Here is a 16,263-nt window from a genome sequence, read left to right on the forward strand (position 1 = left end):
TGCAGCACGTAGCATGATGGTGTGGGCTATCTTGGATCACGTAGTACAAATGCTCCCTAACAATATTATATATTTCAGTTCTACTTGCAACTTCTAGAGCATCCGAAGGTCTTCCAGAGATTTTACAGGAACAGACCTCCTTTAGCCATCGGTACAATGCCAGAGACTCTGCTGATGAACCCATCTGAGGAAAGGTAAGACAATGTGCATCCTGTATGATTAATAGCATCCAGGAAGGTGGAGGAGTATGTTTATCCCAGAGCTTCCGACTGTCTGTTTAATATGAAGATTTGTTGTCAGATGCTTTAGAATTGCTAGCAGTTAATATTAATTACATGCTCTTTTGTATTACTTGTACGTGTTCCATTTTGTATCTGTGCGTATTGTAGCGCCAAGGCTTCCTGTAGTTTTGATAAACAATAACCTAATCATAAATCACATGATTTGGATTTCTAAAGAGTCTGTTTATGCTGTGACTTCATTGAACCCGACTGTCTTTGCACGTGAAAAAGCTGGAATGAGTATGATTAGAACTGAGAGCTAGTCTGCAAGGGTCTGTTTTGATACAAACCCTTAACTTTCAGCAGGCCTTGGCTTTTGGGAGTTTGTACATATGGTTATGCATTTCTTATAAATCAATACCTTGGTATAAATAAGGGACTGATCCACAGACTCTGGTAGACTTCAAGAAGATCCAAAATACAGGATTTAGTTGTGAAAAATATTTTGAGAAATGCAGGCTGTGTTTGCTTCCACTTCTGTTTATTTAAAAAAAAAAAAAATCTTGTGTGACTCTGATGAGCAAAATCATTCGGGATGCAGTCATAAATCTCCTGGCCTACAAAAGCAGCAGTTCAGAATTGTATCCATAGCAACCCATGTAGCAAGAAATGAAATCTGATATGAATAGTCTCGTACAGAAGAGCCGTATGCAAGTCACACACTCTCTGGGGCGGAGTGGTTGTGCACCAGAGAAAATAAGCCGCATTTTCTTTTACTTGTTGCTTCTTTCCAAGTATTCCTGCCGTGCCCCATTTCATGAATAAAATGGGCTGACAAACCAGCTATTATTCCATTGCCTTCAGCTATTCGGACCTAGGCCAATGGCCAGTAGAGAGGCCGAGAAACAAGTGTAAGCCTTGCCAGCACTTGAGCTAATAAATGAACTCAGCTCACAGCTGCATCTGCGAGCCGCTTATGTTCCCCTGGTTAATGTCAACCTTGTTTCCCCTTCCAGCGACATGGAGCTCTTGTGTGTGCAGAGATAAAACCAGCAAGTGGTCGATAGTTCCTAAGGGAACAGAAATGTTCCTGAGTGCTAGAGGGTCATGTTCACGAGAACGGCCAAAAACAGAGAAAGGAAACTCAGTGAAAAGCCGAATGACCTCACCGAGTCTCTTCCTGCAGAATTCCTAGGAGACAGTAGGCTCTGAAAATCGCTTATCAAAACCAGACGTCAGAGAAATAGCCAAGGCATACCCCAGAATTCTTGTGAGAGGACGCAAAAGTTCAGGCATTTCTCAGACAACTGAAGTGGATGTTGGCTGCCCTGCTGGGAAGGAGCCCTTTACATCCTACGATGAAGTGTCCTTCCATAGATGAGTGGGGGCGTTACCTACTGTACATAAAAGCATGCAGACGCTGATACCACCATCAGCAACTGAAACAAAAAGAGCCCAGAGTCGCTGTCAGGCTGGTGCATTTGCTTATTCTAATATCAATAACGCCAAACACAAGCTGACACCAGTGAATTGTTGGAGGGAACACAATACTTCTTTGACGTACTAACAGCTGCACCATGCTTTGATGTCTCTAGAAAACTGTATGTTTATCAGGACTTGTTTTTAATGGGGAAATTTCACTGCCTTCTCTGGAGCATCAGTTTCTTGATTCTTTCTATACGTTCTGTAAGATGATTTTTAAGTTAGTTAACGCTTTCAGAGCTGCTGGTTAGAACTAGAAGTCACTGTGGTTCATGAAAAGGTTCTTCATTTTTCAAACCAGTTATACTTTTCCTTTTATTTTTTGCTGGTTGCTAGGTGTTTTACATAAATGGCTTTTATTTATACCATCTCTTTGGATGCTGCAGTGTGAAATGTAATTTTGCATGCCATGTGGTGTCAGCTTGTGATAAATGGAAGCCATTGTTGCTTCCGTAGGAAACAATGACAGCCAAGAGGGACAATTTGCTGCAGTCCACAGGAATGCAGAAATAGTATGTCACTGCTCTCTACAGCTAATGAAGACAAACCCTTGGAGCAAGCCCTTTTGAGGGAGAAGAGAATGCTTTTGCATAAGATTTAAGTCTATAATGTTTTTTTCATATTAGAGCACGTTAAACAAGAAAGCAGCTAATTTACTCTAGGTTTTCCCTCCATACTAAAAGAAAATAATTCTTCAAGAGACTGAAGGACAAGTTTTATTAAGAATATTTCTCCAGTAGTTTCAGTGTACTCTTCACTGGTATTCCCAACAGATTTTCTCCTGTATTCTTGTGTCAGAGAAACTCAACATTTTAACTCAAAAATTTAACTTGCAGCTTTTCATAAAACAGGCAAGAGCAAGTTATTACTTGCAGTACTCAGACTGGCCCCCCCCTTACATGTTGGAGGAGTTCATGTATGCACTTCACTGTGGTGAGAGTAATGAAAAATCAACTGTCAGCTTCCTACTTCAAGAAAGACATAGTTGTCCTTAATATATATAATTCTACTAGACTTACATGGTTTATGAGTTTTTTTCTCTTAAAGATTGGTAGCAAAATGGGAAACTATTCCTTGAACAGCTTGGGGAAAATTATTTGACATAGTGCTTAGTTAGTGCACTAGATCCTGTGTTATAACCAAAATGAAAACACACCCCTATACAATATGCTGTGATAATTCTTCGTTTTTCTTCATTTAACAAAAAAATGTATGAAACTGCTCTAATTTAGCCTTCTGTTGTACAAACTCAGCTTCCGTTGGTATCAATGAACACTGCACTAGTTTACTAGCTGCACCTCTTCAGTTTCTACCATCATTGCTGTATCAATAATAAATTGGCATTTGTAGATATAGGTCTTACCAAAATTATCAGATCTGTATCTACTGTAATGTAGTGGGGGTTTTCCTGATGCTGTGCATTACAACTTTTCATTTGTCATAATGAGTTTTAAGTTTTTAAAGTAACTCGACAAAGTGTGGGGAGTGAGAATAGAAGACAGTGTAAAAGCAGTAAGAACTAAAGCATTCTGTGCAAACACCAGATATTAGGCATGAGGAGCCAATCCTGGAATGAATTAGAGGTTTTGGGGACGTCTAGTACATTCTAACTAAACCTACAGTGTCAGACCTCAGAAGTCAGCACAGTAAAATATGAATACCTCAGTGAAGCGATCAGATAATCTCTGTAAGTTCAGTTCTTACTGCAGTCATAGAGAATGCAGTTAATATATTCCAGCCACTTAGTTCAACATCTTAATATCTAAAGTAGGGGAAAACAGCTCTGCATCCCTGGAAGTCTTCAATACTTTCTCTGGATGGATTTTCTCACATGAACTAGCAGAAGCCCAGTGTTATATTTAATCGGATATTTATATAACATGCACATAGATCCCAAAACTGTGTTAATTCACTGTTAAGTTTTGCAAAGTACAGTTTTAGACAAGATGCCTTAAAAGAGCAAAATGCTAAAATTAAACTCAATGGAAGAACAAGTTAATAGGATAGAGTGTCGCCATTGCATCTAAAGCCTTTTCCGTCTCATGAATGCTCAGAGCATCTTCACTAACCAGCTTTAATTCTGTCACTTCAGAAGCACCTGAACCTTGATCCTGGACTGTCTTATTTGTAGTCCTGTGCAAGTAGCATGTAGTACATGTCAACTGTGTTTTCCAAAATAATATTATATAAATACTTTTCTCTCCCATCTGGAGTCTCTTGGAGCCTCTGTCCATGCCAGCTCACCTTCTTTAATAAATTAACTCTGTATTCTTGAAGTAGAGTAAATACCATTAGAAGCACAGGTATTATTATTTTAAATAATGAAGGAATGTCTATTACAGGATAAGAGGGCATGTAGATGACAAATTAAATTGGAAAATTTATTGCCACAGGATATGGCATGTATGTGCATATATATGTTATGCATGTATATTATTCAGTTGTACTAAGGCAGTATAATGATGCTCATTAAAGTCAAAGGAAAGTCGATGTCACTTGAAAAAGCAGTTGGTCTATTAACCCATGTCATCAAAGGAGAAGTCTGAGGGAACTCACGTTCTTGAACTTAAAAACGATCTAAAGAATCAGCAGGTACCATGGACAAGCTCAAAGTTAAGTGTCTTTCATCACGATGGGAATAATTTTGAAAAGGATAATCGCTGTTATTACTGCTCATATTCTAATAGAAATGGTCAGAATGCCTAAATCCTTACTAGTGTGACTGGTTTCTACTCATGGCTTACACGAGTTAAATGTTTCCCGGCGCTGGTTCATATTCCTTACATGTTGTGTAGTTTATTTCATACACAGTAATTGAATTCATATGTTAATCAGACTATAAATGCACAGTCCAATGCTTATACTGCCCTGTACCACACCAGTATACCTGTACTTTAATCTTTTTGATAACTTCTCTTCTATATCAGATCTGCATTTTGAAGATATTTCACTTGTTCTGAGGTTCTGTGGTGAATTCGTATTAAGTGTACTGTCTGCTTGATTGTGTCCCTCTGCTGTGCACTTTGGAAGATCTATTATCCAAGTATATATGTTTTTCTCTGCTTTCTAAGCTTGTTACTTTAACAGATTTGTTGTTTCATTTATGACACTTTCTATTTTCATGGAGCGTTAGTGAAAGCATTTCATTAGTCATTGTACATATGGAGAAATCACAGTTCCATTTAATCCGAACCTGTTTACAAAATAGATTTCTATATTCTGAAGATAGCTTTCTTTCCTATCCATGGCATCATCAAACAATATAACACACAAAATCTTCCTGTCATAGAAGGAAAAAAATCGGAGATAAATCTTCCTCTTCCTCTCTTGTTCCATTTGTGTCTTCAGATATACACACCTTAGGCTAACCCCCCTGGATTCTGCGGTGCCCAGAACCTCTAGTCATCGTATGGGCCTCCACTGTGACAAGTGCTGTGTAGTAGAACAGAGTTTACTTCTCTAAGGCGTTCATGTTGCTGGGTTTGACAGAAGGCTACATAAAAGTTGGCCATAAACCAAGGTATTTGCTCCTTGCTCATCCCCAGTGAGCTGTTCTCTTCCTCAAGCCTCAGAAGCAGTCTTCATGGTTCCTAGATGGCAAATTTCAATCCAGAAGAAAGCTGCAAGGAAGGAATTTTGTAAGAGAGCTCTAGCAGAAGGCTCCTAAACCTTCTCCTACAGATTTTGGCATGAGTGTGGGCTATTATTGGGAAATAAATGCAACGTGGAAGAGATGGGTCTTATTTATCTCTCTCTCTTTTTTTTTTTTTAAATCAAAGATTTTTTTGTGAGCTGGAGACTAAAAAAATATGGTAAAATCTTTGAAATGTGCTGACATTTTAGGATTTTTTATAGCAGATACTAAACCCAGAAGTTCCCGGTATTGCTGTCCAGAATGTGCACTTAAGTCTTCAGAGTGTTTACTGACTTTTTGTGACATTTGAATGTATTGTTAGGAGCTCAGTCATGAGGAATTTCTTTAGAAGTTACGCTACCCAGTGTGTCTGGGTCATTGATCGGTGAGCTAAAAAATCTTTCAAGGCTAAAATGAGTGGATAAAAGCAGTTATGTTCTCACAGGTCACCAACCCAACCTGCAATCACTCATGGTGAGGAGATGCAGGTTATCCCCCTCTATCAAAAAAGAAGGCTTCGACCTTGGGGTGAGAGAATTCATTCACGGGAGAGGTTAGTGTCCCCACTGCTGTTCTCCCTGGAGTGGTGGTGAAGTCGGGGCTTGTCTTGTGCTGCTTTCATGAGACAAAATGAAGGAAGAAGTGAGCAAGTGTTGGCCTGGCATTCAGCTTTCATCCCACAGCACTGTCTAGTCTTTCATTTGCCAGGTCTTTAATGTTACCTCTGTGTCTGAATGTTTGTGTAACTGCTTAGGTCTGGAGAATTGCAGCTGTCTAAATCAGGCATATGTGTTGAGCAATGTTAAAAAATTACGGCATAAAGGAGAACTGGTGGCTGCACTTGTTGCTTCCACCCTCCTCTCTTCCTGACCATCTTCTGCAGTGAAATTTAATGCAGAGAGAAGCCTAAAATCCAGTTGGTCCAGCTGTGGTCTGAACTGCTCTACCTTTACAAAGTAGACAGACTGTGCTGTCTTTTGCTGGTGACATGGATCCTGTTAGCAGAGTAACTGTGCAGAATGTGTAGTGCCTTGTCTTTCAGCCTCTGAGAGAATTTTTCGCAGTAAGGGGTGCACTAGCAGCCTCCGTAATCCTGCTATAGAAGTGTTCTTGCACCAGACTACCAGCACTAGGAAGCCCTCTGTCCTGGTTTAAGTGATGGAAAGCAGCACAGTCTTGCAGTGAACTCAGTCTATGATTGGTATAGTCCAGCATAAAATGGCAAAGCTTATGGTTGAGGCTTCTCGCAGTTCCTGGCTGTTGTTTGCTCCACACACACTCTTCCTTCCCAGGGCGTGAGAAGCTCTTGTCAATGAGGTGTCAATGTTTTTTTCCACAGTACTTCTGAATATACAGATATAAAAGGAGGTTCGGGACGATGGATTATTATATTTTTTTTCTATTCCTAGAGATACGGTTCAGGATGGTGGGTAGGAATTAGGTAGTTAGATATGCGTGGGTGTTGTTAGGAGCTCAGTCACAAGGAATTCCATTAGAAGCTATGCTACGCAGTGTGTCTGGGTCATTGGTTTGTCACTTTGATGTGAGTTGCCAATCTGTTTGCACACCTGGATGGACAGAGCTCTGTTCAGTCAGATAATCTTGGAAATAAACATGGCTGAAGATGCCATAGTTGAGCAGGAAACCCCATTCTAGATAAGATGAAGGTGGCATTATTCAAGACTTCTACATTTGCATTGTGGAATGAAGACAGTGAATAATTAGCTATATTATTGTCTCTATAGCACTGATTTAACAGAACTTGTGACATTTAATCTATATGATTGGGCTAGTGAATTTCCAAAACCTCTCAGAATTAATCAACAGTTGTAATTGCAATAGATTAGTCTGTTACTGATCAGCCTGAAACGTTATGTTGCACTCAGCTGACTGGTGCTTCGTGAGGACGTGTCTGCTGCTAGTCTAGTGGCAAGTTCATCAATTCTATCCTTCCGCAATGCGAATGCCAAAATAGCTGAAATACGTGACATTATGGCTTATTACCAGAGTCTACAGCCAGTCATATGACTGGCCAGTCGTAAGGCCAGTTGGGAATGATATCCTGCCCTAGGCTTTGATTCACAAAACTGCAGCACTGAGGCTATCTTTACAAGGCAGCCTGGCTGCTACTTGCATCTAAGGGTAGAGCTTCACCTCTCTTCTACGCGTGGCTACTTGTGAAGAGCAGTGAAGCAGCCTGAGATGGCAGTATTCAAGCATTACGTCGTACTGTCATTTTACATGCCCAGCTTAAGCCGTAATACCCTCGTATTTCTGTGACATGTGGCATTATCTCTGTGCATTGTGGCAGTGGATGGTCAGCATGTTTAATAAAGCGGTAGCTACCAGTAGGAACAGAATACACTTTAGAATCAAAATAACTTGTAAGGTACTATTAAGTCTTTTCCAGTCAATCTTTAGCTATAGGGTGGGGTTGAAGGCAATGGAAATGGTGCCATAGGCTTTAATGGTAGTTGGATCCGGCCCTGCAATGGCACTTTATATTCTAATTGTCTAAGAGGACTGTGGCTTTCATCTAGTCGCAAGTTAATGAAATTGCAAAGTCAGTGGTTCCAGCCTAACAAAAGGAATGGAGCCTCAGTTTAATACGCATTTCCCATTTGTAGTAAGTAATGGGAGCAGGACAAAACTGCAGTCTTTGAAAAAGGACACAGCCCTGCCGTTGCATTTCTTTGGCACAAATCAATGGGGATTAAGCTGTGCTCCATGGAAGTTCCTACTAGAACTCTTCTATGAATACAACTGCTGTCACTGCACATGGGAGGGGAAGTGGTTTGTGCAACCACAGAGTGTCTGTGAAACACTGCGGTTCTAACCAGGGGTGAAAGTGGGGAATATCTGATGTGAAGCAAACACCAAACGTAATGGCAAATGAACGTAATGGGGCCAAAATGTGTAAAGTTTACTCTAGGAAATCATCCCGTTGACCAAGTGCTGGTGTCCTAATCACAGTCCTGACCAGGATTTTATTTGAATTTAACAGTACCTAAAGAGACAGACTTGCTGGGAGCTCTACGGGTGGTCTAGAAGCCCTTCCTAGCACAGCTCAATGCAATTGCGCCTGAGGTCTTCCCTCTGCGTCCAATCCCCCTCCACTTGTCCTGCAAGAAGGACATTTTTCAATGTGAAACCTATTTGCCAGTACTTGAGTGGAGATGTGAGAGCAATGGGATCATTAAAAAATACTAATCTTTTTTTGTTTAATTTTTAATGACTTAATGAACATGCAATTTACAGATGCCAAGAAGCAGTTAAGAAGCTGCCTGGTGCTCGGGGAAGGTGAGCATTGCACACAGGCTTGGCACTGATGTTTTCATTCATGTTCTCTTTAATCTTTCACTGTTCCTTCTTCCCTTGACTAGACTGCCTGGAAACAGCTCTCTAGACAGTGGAATATCTCTGAAGGTAGTGTGTGCAACATACACACTGGTCTCTGCTGCTCTGTGCTTATTCTTGTGCAGAGAATAATACAGAAAAAACAGTAAAGCATTTATTCACCGCAAATGTCAATTAAAACATTAATAAGACGACAAGGTAGAATGTAGGCAGTTCAAACGGTATTCCCCACTGCTGAGTATCCGAATATGTGCATGATAAGAAAAGTGTCTCATTACCTTCCCTTCGTTTTGGAATATGCCAAAACTCCAGCGAGCTCCCTTCAGCCCTCTGCAAAGTGATCGTAATGCGGACAAACGCCCAGAAAATATCTCTCAAATCAAAGCTGCTCTCCATGATAAACAATGAATATTGATTTGAACTGGAGACATTTGGCTTGAGAGGTATGGCTTAGCCCAGTCTAAGCATTTGGCTGATATAACAGAAGTGCTGCTAGTGGAGTGGCTTTGCTTGACATTGTTTTGCATCATGTTCAGGAGTCTTATCACATAGACAGCTAAATTACCTTCAGATGTTCGTTTGTTCATTGTCTGGGTTTCTTGCACTACTGTGATGATTTCTACCACATGGAATGAAATGTAATCAACAAAAGTTAAGGCCCCCTTCCTGTGACATTGCTACATGTTGGTACAGTGCATGCTGACAAGGGTGGTTTACAGTAATGTGGTGGGGGTATAAGCTTTGTTCAATTAAAACAAACAAAAAAACCCAAACCAAAATATTTCCGGACTGCTGTACTGTGAACTTGTAGACTTGTTCATATTTTAGCCGAAGCATCAAAATAGTTCCAGCCATACAAAATTACAGAAAAAGAATTTTGTTTAAATAATTAATAGTGAATGATTTTATAATGCTTTTTGCATATTTGTGATGCTTTACAGAGCTATAAACCACTTTCATCTAGCAATTGCTATTCCTGTCGCTGAAATGGGTCAATACACCGTGTCTTTACATGATTTATATTAGCCTTACATATTAACATTGCAAAGGCAAGATACCCTGACAATATCATCATGACCTGTATCTCTAGGCTGAACGATTTCTCAGACCATTGGAAAAAAAAAATGGTTCCGGAAGCTTTTGTTCTCCCGAACAGAAATAGCAGAAGGAATTTGTGAGAACAGAATGATGGGCAACTGACTTTAATCATTCAACTAGAACTCAGAAGATCTGTGTTTGATTCCTAGCTCTGAGCTCCTACATCCACATAGTGACTATGACCCAGTCAATTTTTATGAGCATCAGCACTTAGTTTGTCAGGATGATGCTTTCCTACTTTGCAGGAATCTTGGAAGCTTATCATGAATTTAAGGTGCCATGACACGATGATAATGGTGGCAATATTACTAGATCGACTGTGCCAGCCGTGCCTAACTGCCTAGCTTTAATTAGCTGTATTGCGAATCTGCTGATGTGGTAAAATGTTAAACAGAGCCAAAATCCAAATCTCAGGAAATGTCTCTGAATATTCTAACACTCATCTAAAATACTGCCTCCTGATCTCCTAGGTTACAGGAGCTTATGACTAATTGGTCAATGAGTTTGCAGCACCAAGGATGACGTGGATGAGGCTAGAGTATAGCAATTACAGCTTAAGAGATTTTTGTAAAGAATTCAGTGAGAATGGACAGTTGGGCATGTATAAAGAGGATTTAATAAAGGTCTAATAATGATTCCTATGTTTGTTCACACAGGTCTATTGTCTAGCGAGTTACTCTGAAGAGGAGACTCAGGCTGCAGGATTACTGTAAGAACTGTATTTGGTAAATCATGTCTTTTCTGTGACTGAATCATTGGTATGAAACAAATCTTTTGGAGATGGCAAATTTGCTTGTTTTGTGCACACTTCATGTACACATGCCTGCACCTTTACATGCTGCAGAATTCGTCGTTTGAGTAGAGTAGGTATTTACCATATAGCCCATGAATTGCTTTGATGCTTTCTTGGTAGCAAGTTAAAATAGTGAGTCAGCTAATTGAGCTTGAAAAACAGTTTAATCCTATTACAGCACTTAAGTCATCATCTCTTTTGTTTTTCTTCTAATAATGTTGGTTCATGCACTATTCAGAGATGTTAAGAAACACGGTTGTATGCAGTCTGTCTGTTCTAAAAAATGCGTGGATCCACAACAGATAAATGAGTATTATGTTTTGCAGTCTCTATCATTGGGACTTCCAATTCACGTCATGTTTGTCTTGTTTTATTACCATTTTCACAAACCTTCACACTGATGGGGGTAGTTTGCCGTTTGGGTATGATCTTTCTTCATACATGTAACCTGTAGCAAAGATGAGGACTAGAAGCAGCATGTACCAACAAAACAATGCATTGTTTTCTCTGTATGAGACAATGGATTCAGAAAGAGAACAGCAGCCCCTTGCTTCGTCAAAAAGGAAACATGTAAGGGTCAGATTTGGCTAGTGGGGCCTCATTAATAAAGCTGACCTTTCAATAAATGTTTGGGTATGGACAGAATTCTTGGTGTGAGAAGCCCTCTGCCTTTAGGGTTGTGTCCTTGCAGTACTGCTTGTTGCCTGTGGAGAAACAAGTTTGTGAGTTCATTATTCCAGGGAGTCCACAGTAAAACTCTCTTTAGTACCTATGACTGTTTCGTGCTTGCTGTGGGAACTCTGGAGCTGGCTGCTTTCCAGTGCTCCTGCGCTCCTGCTTAGAGTGACCTTCAAAGGAGAAACAGTCAAAGTTAGATTGTTCCACTGTACAAAGCCCATTCCCATGGCGTGAGAGTCAGTATGCCACAGGATGGTCAGCCACTTCACTGACCTCGCTTCCTCCGCCTTCCTAATAGCTTTATAAGCATAACCCAACAACAGGGACGGTCTGTGATAGGACAGTGAAATCTTGCTGTTTTAATCACCACCACGTTCCATAGTACCCTGCTGAAACAAGGGCATGCAGATAATGGATATTTTATTTCAGTACTTTGTGCATATTGAGCAATATATTTCCCTACTTATGTGTCAGAGCTTGAAAGGACTATCCATTTTTAATGAGCTATACCATGCATAGCTAATGTAGAAATTTAATTTTAGATCCAGATTTTGGTTTTTTGTATTAGGGAACCATGTAAATCGCTGCTGTGAGTTACGATGACACAAGTGTGGTGTTCAGTGGTGGCTCAAAGACTCAGGTGCAGGTAAAGGTGGTCTTCCCGATGCCTGAATCCCAGACGATAGACACTGTCAAGTATGAGCTGCTACATACATAATGCAACAGTCTGTTCCAGCTGGCCCATTCCAGAGCCTCTTAAAGGCTCAGTTCCCTGCAGGCAGGGATTAAAAATAAATAATCTGAAAGTGGTACTAGCTCAGCTAATAAGCAAAGGAGCAGGGTACTCAAGTTGAGCTGGAGAGCTGTGCTGTTGCTTTTGTAACAGTATCTAGTATCTGGATAGCTTGTTCTAGCCCAGCTGCGGGTGCCTGGAACTGCCTACTGAGGACTGGGTTCTAGAGATCCTACCCAAAGGTGAATGCCTCAGTACAGCTGCTGTATTGAAATGAGGTGCTTCTATAGCTAGGAATCCAACTTATTTGGCCTCAAGTCAGCTGATCTTAATGTTCTGGTGGTACAGAGCTTGCATAAAGCTGGTCTAGGGGTCCCAAGGAGGAATACCATTTCACTGAAGGCAAATGATCCAAGTTCCTTACCTGCCTGTATGATAATTTAAGTGTGCTGTGATCACATTACTGTCAGCGCATGCCAGAATGTTCTAGGGTACAAATATAAGAGGTCAAACTCTCAGTCAAGCCAGCCAGCCAGAAATGCAATAAGAGGAATATTTCCCAGCTTTGTTCTCTGTTCTACCACACTTTCTTACTTGTTTTGCTCACTGCAAAACTATAATTCTCCCTCCATGCTCTGGACTGCTAGTTTGGGGTGCAGTGTAGACTCTGCTTTGTTTCTAATAATTCTGTCTTGTTTTTATTTTTTGTTTCATTTTTTGGTGGTAAAGGAGAATTGTAAAGTACTATGTTTATGCTGATTGCAAGTGGCAGAGCGATATCACCAAGGCCTTTGTGCCCCAGGAATCACTGGAGCCCTTTATGGCTGGCAAATCTATTCGTCTAGAAGCACCTTTTTGTGGTGTTCTCCTTCCCCTGCCAGTTGTTTATTCATGCATCAACAATGAGAAGCAATTGAAGGTGAGCTTACTCTTGCACTTGTAGTATATTAAAATTAAAGAGCTGTGCTTCCAAGAATTGCACTCTCCTTCCTCAAACCGAAAAGAAAAACCTGAGCAAAGTGCAGCAGGAGATATGATATCAAGCTCGTTCAACTCACGTAATTAAATACAGAGATTCACAAGATCAAAGGGCACCTGGGTAAATTAAAAGAAAAGCCTACATGGAATGGATCCATCTCTTGAGCAGCTTCATATGGATTAGAATGATGTGAAGCCTTATCAATCAAAGCAAAGATGAATATGGCTGGGAATGAACCATCGGTGAGAGTACACTTCTGGTTTGAGTTCAACAAAGGGTAAAACTGTGATACAGACTTACGTCAGTGAAATGGGGTGGTAGCTTGCTTAGGCCTTAAAGAAAATGACTGTCAAAGTCATTGAGAGTCTTTCCATTAGCATTAAGTGATGGTGGATTGGGGTGAGGTTGTGTCCACAAGAGGTATGTCACCATCTTAGCCTGACAGGAGGACCACAAGATGCTTGTGGCACAGTGCAGCAGGGAGGCAGGACAGGGAAGTGCAAGTTGTGGGAACACGAGCCACTATAGGCAGTGGTGAATCAGAAACTTTCAGCAGAATTGAAACTAATCAAGGCAAGCCGAGAGAGTGAAATGTGCAGAAAAGGACAGCGCGTGCCTGGGAGCGTTATAGCAAAGACACTGAGACAAACTCAAGCCTGAAATAAGCGGGAGTGACTCAAGTGGACTTCAGTGGGAGCTGAAGCTGTTCAGACTTGTGCAGAGGTTGGTCCAGTTTAGCATGAATTATTTTCCAGGGCACGGGTGAGAGCATCTCTACTTGCCCAAGGAGAGTTTTTCATTGCAAGAAGCCTCTTGTTCCAACTCTTGAGATTTCCCACAACATCAGCTGAGTTCAAGGCAATTCAGCATCTGTAAGGCACCAGTCTTGAGTGTCAAGGAGATAAGGGTCTGAGGCCAATAAGCAGAGTTTAGAGGAACAACACATACTTGACTTTGTAGTCGTAAATTACCCCGTGTCCTTCCTACAACACAAGTTGCCAGGCCATCCAGATACCTCTGCAGGGTAAACACATCCACGATATTTGAGTGCTTATACCCTGCTTTGTTAAGCCCCCCACTAGTTCAAAAGTCAGTAGGGGTAAGTAATAGATCCTGGAGCCGAGTGAGATGATTGTATACTCATTTATATTTCAACATCGGCATTGCTCTTCCAGTTCATGGCTCTTTTATGGCAATGTTGATGATATCTGGGCACTAGGAACAAAGTGACAGATCTGAAGGCGTATATCTGTGTGCTCAGCTCTTTCTGTGGCAATTAAAAACCACGGCACTTTGAATTACGTGGGACCCTTGAAAACCTTATCTTCAGAACTGTGAAGCTTCAGAGGCGCTAAGCACTGACACCCTTGCTGCTTTGCCCTGTTCTCCAATCTCCACATACTTAAAGCGAATATAGTAAAATGCGTGTGTGCAGTGGTCTCAGTGGTGCAGCCTCTGGTGCCACACAAAAGGAACATATGTCTTGATTGTAGTATGAGTAGTCTGAGTGCTTAAATGACAGGTCTGTGCTGAATATCAGTCTTCATTAGGAATGAACAGAGATTCCCATGCAAAGAGTAGGAATGTTAATATTGGCAAAACTTTAGGAACTTGAGATAAGTTGATTACTAGGGCTTACTGCTAATTTTAGGCTAATTAATTGTCAACATTTGGCTAGGCCATTACCAGTCTCAAAGGAGCTGTGTTTCATACCAGCATCTGTGAACTTCAAAGCCTATAGACCAATGTTACTAGTTCTGTTGAGTAAGGGGTCACTTCATCACTGAAAAATGCTGCAGAGCCTGCAAGCAACTGTGCGCTGCTGATTTGGGAGGCTCCAAGCAGTCAGGAAAGGGATGGAGAGAACAGGGTGTGGAGATCTGTTAACCATTTCCTCAGCATTTGGTGCATGACTGTGACTGCATGATTTATTGTGCCTGAACCTAAGTGGAGGGCATAGGATCCTGGAGCCTTAAATTCCAGGACAGCAACATAAGGGACTAGAAAGAGTCACAGATAGATCCAGATCCACAGAGCAAATTCACATTGCTTAAGCCCACGTATTATTCCACCTTCAGACTTTAAACAAAAGGCCTGCTTTATGTTGCTAGGCCACTTTTCCACCAACTTTGCTGTTTGTTAGAATAGCCATAGGTTTTTTTGCTCAGCTGGCTGCTCATGGGTTAAATATCATTTAAGCTTATTTCTTTTTCTTATGACTGTAATAATAACTCAGTCTTCTCCATTAGACAATTCTTGGATATTAATTGCAGGTTTATTAGCTTGCTCAGAAGCATTCATTGTTTGCACAGCTGAGCTGTGTATCTCAGGAGAAGATAAATAATTGTTCTCCTCCTAGGCAGTGTCAGTGACAGACTTTCAGGCTTAGCAATCAATTTACAGTGGTTCTTTTCAGAGGAGGGAAGGCAGGACATTTGGTTTTGGTTAAGGAAAATCCTTTCTAGCATCACTGGAGGTGGGCAAAAGAGCAGTTTGATGTGAGCGCCACAGTGCTTTGCTTTGAACAGTGGAAAAATGTCAGAAAGAGCTTGATGTGGCTGAGCATTTCCTAAACAGAGCTGCAAGAGAGGAGAGCATCTGGTGGAATTAATTGCCTGTAATTTCTTTGAGGTGATGCCTGAGTGTGAATGGCTGCAGCACAGCAGAGATCAGAAAGGTGGGAACAGGTTTTGTTTTTTCACCAAAAAATGTAATTGGTGAAACATCTCAACCCCAAAAGAAAAGCCACATGCAGAGGCTATCTTAAGACATTGATATTTCCCAAAAAGCTTCAGTTGCTAAGAAAACATGTTATAGAAAGTTCAGGTGGCTGTGCCAACAATGACACAGATCCATTGTCTGAGACTTCCAATTCCCCCTTTTCAGTAGCTTGTAAATGTCAAACTTGAACTTCATGCTAAAGTATCTTGCCCTGCGTGCCAGGCTGGAGTTGAACTTGGATTTGCTGTGGTTTTTTAGCTTTCAACTAAAGCACTTCACCTCTTTCTCACAACAAAGTTTGTCCCATGTTATATTATTTTTTTATAGATTTGTTAAACTTTATTGACTTGCTGTTTAGGAAGGCAGTTACCACAGATGTGTGGTTTGCCACTTCTGTGAAAATACTCTGAATTTAGTCATGAAACCTCAGAAAACCTGTAACGCTGTCTTCCAAGGAGATACTTGTTAGTGTTTGTCAGCTGAAGTCAAGGAAGAGTCTGTTGGCACTGAACATGTTCTGGCATAGGCCCACCTCTGAGCAGACCATCATGGCAATTCTTCTTCCTG

At 41.0% G+C, this 16,263-nt stretch overlaps 1 protein-coding gene across 1 annotated transcript; it reads left to right on the forward strand.

The window, feature by feature from the left end:
• The first annotated feature begins 156 nt into the window (after window positions 1-156).
• LOC104287368 (chromosome unknown open reading frame, human C2orf73) lies at window positions 157-1,416 on the forward strand. The gene is made up of 3 exons (XM_009886066.1): window positions 157-194; window positions 1,086-1,132; window positions 1,238-1,416. Exons 1-3 carry the CDS (start codon window positions 157-159, stop codon window positions 1,414-1,416), a joined length of 264 nt encoding a protein of 87 aa, XP_009884368.1.
• Window positions 1,417-16,263: the final 14,847 nt, after the last annotated feature.

The sequence above is a fragment of the Charadrius vociferus genome, unplaced genomic scaffold, assembly GCF_000708025.1.
Source record: "Charadrius vociferus isolate BGI_N301 unplaced genomic scaffold, ASM70802v2 scaffold455, whole genome shotgun sequence".
Classification (NCBI taxonomy): Eukaryota; Metazoa; Chordata; class Aves; order Charadriiformes; family Charadriidae; genus Charadrius; species Charadrius vociferus.